The 6,000-nt window shown below is 44.4% G+C and overlaps 1 protein-coding gene across 2 annotated transcripts in view; it reads left to right on the top strand.

Annotated features, from left to right (window-relative positions):
* Nucleotides 1-6,000, top strand: part of Bloc1s5 (biogenesis of lysosomal organelles complex 1 subunit 5) — a 113,008-nt gene that overhangs the window by 20,804 nt on the left and 86,204 nt on the right. For both annotated transcript variants that reach the window (XM_026782948.1, XM_005355062.3), the window contains exon 4: nt 4,783-4,841. In XM_026782948.1, the coding sequence (XP_026638749.1) occupies nt 4,783-4,841 (59 nt within the window). The remainder of the gene's footprint in view (nt 1-4,782; nt 4,842-6,000) is intronic.

Here is a 6,000-nt window from a genome sequence, read left to right as displayed (position 1 = left end):
CTCTTCTCCGCTAGCCACGGGAGAAGCTCTTCTCCGCTAGCCACAGGTGAAGCTCTTCTCCGCTAGCCACAGGAGAAGCTCTTCTCCGCTAGCCATGGGAGAAGCTGCGGCAGAAGGACTCCAGCATCGGGGTTTTCTTAGGTTGAGTTTGCTAAGTCTCGTGGCTCTAATGGAAATAATGTTGTACCTGCAAACTGGATAGTTTTAAAAATTAACCTGGGTCCAGCTGCCACCCCTCACAGAGTTATTTTGTAAAGCTTGGTGTTTTAACCCCGTGCTACCATGCTTCTTTTCACTTGTGTAAAACCATTAGAGCAAGCTTCCACGTGGAATATTTTCTCATCTAAGTAGAGCATCAAGAGTGGTAGGTGTGTACTTCGGTGCCTGTCCTTAGAACCATCTTCATCTCCTGGAATTCATGGTTGAGACCCTACAGATGCAGACCTTGCTCACTTGGGCAGAGTGTCCTAGGCTGGGTAAGCTCTGTCTGTGCTCATCCGAAACCACAAGAAGGCACCTCCTAAGGGAAGAATATTATAGCCATCCTGTTCTGAAGACACGTGTCCTGCTTATCAATTATTTAATAAGCGTCTGAATTTCAGCAGGTTTTCAAGTAAGGACAGGAAGCCTACCAGTTCCCTACTCATATAGCCAGACTCATCTTTGCTTCTCTTTCCTCCCTGTAGGCTGGTCTCCACATAGGATATGTCAGGTTTGGTCATTACTATGTCAAAATCTTCTCACCTTCTGTAGAGTAAAAGTGAAATTCTCTAATAGCCTGGAGGCTTCTGCATTGATCCCCTACTCTGACTTCATACCCTGCCACTTTCTTTTTCCCTTACTGTGTTCTGGCCATACTGACCTCCTCACTCTCTCTAATATACCAAGCACACTCCCACCACAGGGCCTTGCACTTGCTGCTCCCCCTAGAACATTCCCTCAGGTTTCCTGCAAGTCTCTGCTCAGACATCAACTCTAAGAACTTTCTTGGCCTTCCTAACATTTCCCATACCCTTCCTTTTAGCATTGCTACACTTTCTGCTTTGCATTTTAATCTATACATCTGCTACCGCCTGACATGCTAAATACTTATCTGTGTATTGCCCCATCCTCCCTACTAAAACAGAAATCCATGTGCTCAGGACTTTCTCCATTGTATGTCACCCAATCAGTATTTAGCACCTTCTTGCTGATCTCCAATTACCCATTTGAAATCAATGGCTGAGAGCACAGCTATCATCTGTTCTAATGCTTGTCTGAGATATTGCTGCTGTATGGTGTTGAAGCTCACAACATAGACATAATGATAAAATTTGTTTCCCTTTTATATGAGACAGATTAAGACATTGCTAGCTAAGTGCAGCAGAGTAATTCCATAAGGGTATTAATCTCCTTCAGTAACCTTTTGTAAATTGAACGCATTTACCCTGTATAGCAAGTGTTCCAGCCCTGTAGCACAGCAGCAGGAGGCAGGCTAAGGGAAGAGCATCAGGAATTCAAGGTCATCCCTGGCTATATAATGAGAATGAGGGTGACCTTGGCAACTTGAGACCCTATCTCAGGTGGGGCCACTTGGTAAGTTACTGTTATTTTTCACAAGTCAGTACAGCTTCCTGGCACAGCTAGCCCAAGAGAGTGCTTCCTACTGAGGGTGTAGCTAGAATCTGATATGAAATGAGAAGAAGCCCCTACAAAATGGGCCTTCTCATGTTCTTACTGACCATGAAGGAAGGGGATGTTTAGAGTAGTAAGGCAATTATTTTATTTAGATTTAGAAAGACGGATTGCATAAGTTTAGAAAAGCCTTTTCTGAGCTTGAGATGGCTCAGTGGGGAAAGACACTTGCTGACAACCTGAATTCAATCCCTGGAACCCACATAGTCTGAGAGAAATAGCTACAAAGTTGTCCTTTGGCCTGTCGGGGCTCACATGCCTGCACATATGTACAAAATGAAATTTAAAAAAAACAAAGGCCTTTTCTGTTTTATCTCTAAGTGGCTGGAATGTGAATAACTTCACAGGGAATCAAGTGCTGAGCCTGAATGTTCTTCCCAAATATGGAGACAGTTTTATAGAGGATCAGAGTTGTAGGCTTATCATTCATCTGAAGGAAGTTTTTAAAGTCTGTGGCAATCCACAGGTAAATGTAGTCTTCACTGCCTCATCAAGGAAACTTCTTACAATAGAGATAGAGACTACCACAGAAAATCACAGACAATCAAATTGCAGATCTGTAGAGCCTAGTCCCATTGGATACATCTACATAACACTTCTGAACCGAAAGGTCAGGAAACATTGAAGAAGAAGGGGCAGAAAGACTGTAAGAGCCAGGAGATCAGGGAGTTTGCTATGAGACTATGTCTTCTAGTAATGGTAGAAGCTGCACCAGTAATATCTCATCAGCATGACTGCCTATACATGAACTGAACATGGACAACACCAGTAGACATGCCAAAGTGGGTGGGGAACAGCCCACAAGGCTTCAACTGTACACAACGAACAAAGGCAGCTAAGGAACACTGAGAGTGGGAGAAACAGCCTTTCCAGAGAAGAGCACACCAGTTGATTATCCAATACTAAATGGTCAGCCCTGAAAGCATACATATAACTAACATTATACATATACAGATTGTGTAGATTATATTTAAGAATTTGTGTGTATGTATCTATCTATATAGCTATAGATAGATGCCTGTAATAACAATGGACAAAGAGGCTATGGATTTGGAAGAGAACAAAGGGTGTGTGGGGGAGGTTTGGAGGGAGGAAAGGGGAGGGGAGAATGATGTAAGTATAGTCTGGGGGAGGGGCCGTGACAGGGGACAGCAAAAGTGGCATGGTTCACAACTTTTCTTTTAAATTGCAGTCAGAGTGTTCCAGAAATACAAAGAATACAGAAAATCAGATTTTTAAGTTCTGTTCATAGAGCCAGGAAGGAAGAAAGACAAACAGGAAATGATAGTACCATACTTAGGAACGATGATATCATACTCACTGCCACAGAAGGAAGGCGGATCTAATCAGCACCTCTCATTCTGTTTTCATATTTTTGTTAAGAAAAAAAAACCTGGGAAGCTAATCCTCAGTCCTAAGATGTCGCCTGTGATCTAGCAAAGCTTGTTACTAGTCACCAGTGATGTAGCTTTTGAACATGAGGGGAGGTGGAGGTTCACAGATTTCTGAAAGAAATCACAGCCCCTGCCCTGGCGTGGGCTTGTGTCCTGATCTGATCAGGCCTGGGCAGGGGAAGGAAGGCAGACAGTTAGATAGATGGCTTCCAGCTTCAGCAGCTGTAAGAAGGCGACCCTGTAGGACTGTGCGTCTGCTGAAGGTATTTCACAACTAAAAACACTTTGATGATTGGAAAGGGAGGGCAGCACAGAGAGTAAGGTGCTCAGCCTGCCATCCCTTGATGCTGCTGTGCTAAGAGCTGCTCTTTTGTTCTTGTTTGTCCTTTGGAGCCAGGGCCTTTCCTGTGGCTAAGGCTCGGGAACTCACTCTGTAGACCAGACTGTCCTACAGGTCTCTCATTAGACCTGGGTCTTGGCATTTTGGCTCCACTGTCTCTGCCCTCAGTACTGGGCTTAGAGACATAGGAGCCCAGTACTTAGACCAAACTTAGGTCTTCACATTTGTGCAGCCATCTCCCCAACATAATCATCTGTTATATGATTCTTATTAATAAAATGTAATATCAGGCATGTTTACTGTGCTTTCTGATGAATGAACATATCCATCCTCATTTGTAAAATGAGTAATGACACCAGACAGAGACTTGCAGGAAAACTGAGAGGAAAATGTTAAGAATATTTTCCTAACACAAGCTCTCTGCCGATGCAAATTCCCAATCAAGCCAAATCAAAATAAGCCAAATTAAGAAATATCCAGGTTTAATGGGAGTTTCTGCGCTCTCGGGTGGCCTCCAGGGACCGTGAAGGCAACCACTGGTAGGAAGAAAAAGAGACCATGTGTTTTAGGAGTTCACTTAAATACTCTTAGGAGTGGTCCTGACCTCCCCCCCCCACCCGAGGGGTTAGGACCTGGCCTGCTGGGATTTGGAGTCCAGAGTGCTAACTCTCAGGGTCAGGAGGCTAGGATAGATGCAAGGGGCTGGGGCCTAAGCTCCCAACTTAACAGAAAAATGTTCCAGGACAGTAGCAGTGCAGAAGCCCTGTGGTGGGAGTATGCTTGGCGTGTTGAAGAAGAGTGAAGAGGTTGGTGTGGCCAGAACAAATGTTTGGTTGCAAAGGCAGGATTTGTAAGATGAGGAGCTAGCGGCAGGGTGCACAGCACAGTGTGTGTGGAATCAGTGGACAAGCAAAAAGACACACAACCAGTCACAACTGCCTAAGGATTTGAGGAACTCGGGGATTCCTATCAGTCTGGGAGTGGTTTTGTAATATTGTATGACCAGTCTTTCCTGAGATCCGCTGCATGAGGTGTGGTTTCCACTTGTGCACAACAGCACTCTGAAAATTTTAGATTTGAGAGCATTTTGAATTTACGGGTACTCACTGTTTATTAGAATTTTGGTTCTTAATGAATGGAAATGATCTTATGTATTTTCAAGCTGAGGAGAGGTGGATGTTGTAGCAGCATCTGGGGTGAGCTACAAAGACAGGAAAGGCGAGAAGAGGGAGCAGAAAGCTCTGGAGGATGTGTAGTTGTCAAGCCTTGCCTGTGAGAGAACAGCCCCATAAATCAGAAAAAAGGAGGAGCTGAGGGACTCAGTCTGTAAAGGCTTAAATTGCCATTGAACCCCCACTGTCTGTTTTATTTCAGTGCAAGCAGCCAACGACTCCATCTGCAGACTCCAACAGAGAGAACAGGAACGAGAAAAGGTAAAAATAGGTAACTTGAGCAAAGAGGCTTATAATCCTTGACATCTGTTATTTTATTAGCATTTATTTTTAGTCCAAGAGTTCTCTAAGTTCATTTTCTGACATTTCTGATATGCTGACATTTTAAAAAAACAATTTAAGGATGGGGCTGGAGAGATGGCTCAGCACTGGCTGCTCTTCCACCAGGCTGGCTCACGATTATATGTAACTCTGGTCCCAGGGGGCCCAGTGCCCTCTTCTGGCCTTCTCGGGCACTGCATTCACATGATGCACAAATATATGTCCACATAAAACAACTCATACACTAACAAATATACAGGGGGAAAGATTTAAAGATGGCTAAAACACTAAGATGTTTTGGAAACATGGTGGTACCATCATCATCTTCTTTTTAAATGTTTATTTGTGTATGTTGAAGGGTATGCAGGTGCTTCTCTGGGCATTTGTGCTTCTGGAGGCCAGAGGTGGACGTCTGGTATCTTCCTCAATTCCCTGTGCCCAACTTTTGGAGAAAGGGTCTCGTTGATCTTGGGCTCAGCAGGTGAATGCCAGCATAGTGTTGAGTGAAGTGGAGGCAGGGACTGGAGTGGATATGCCAGGGTGGACGGTAAAGATGGTTTAATCCTGTTCTTTACCAGCTGCCACCAGGGGATAAATAATTATTTGTTATGATTAAGGCAATTTCTAGACTCAGGGATCTAAAATCCAGGAGTCATAAGCCACAAATACTAATAGAAAGTAGGCCAAAGCCTGTGCTATAGTCAAGTTACTGGAGACTTGTGTGACCTTAGCCAAAGGAATGCTTAGGAAGTCCTGGCTGTCCACGCCCAACCCGACTGGCAAGTAAGAATCTAGTTGCTGGTGGGTAGAGGACGCCTGTTAGAGGGCAAGGAAGATGACATAAGGAAAGACAAGAGGTGGGAGAAACTAGTGTCCATCCAAGGTGGACGTCCAGGTGACAGCTCTGGGGAGTGGAGGGTCCTGAGTCCTGTGTTGCACACTTTGTTACTGGGGCACAGGGGCATTTTTGTTTTTGAGAAACAAAATATCTGGTAGAATTCAGGCTGCACATTTTGTTTATTTTGAGACAGAATCTAATATATATTGCCCAAGCTGGTCTTATGCTTGCTGTGTAGCAAAGGATAGCCTTAAACTCCTG

The sequence above is a fragment of the Microtus ochrogaster genome, chromosome 16 (genome assembly GCF_000317375.1).
Source record: "Microtus ochrogaster isolate Prairie Vole_2 chromosome 16, MicOch1.0, whole genome shotgun sequence".
Taxonomy (NCBI): Eukaryota; Metazoa; Chordata; class Mammalia; order Rodentia; family Cricetidae; genus Microtus; species Microtus ochrogaster.
The sequence above is the reverse complement of the archived record's forward strand: the minus strand, read 5'-3'. Positions and strand labels throughout refer to the sequence as shown.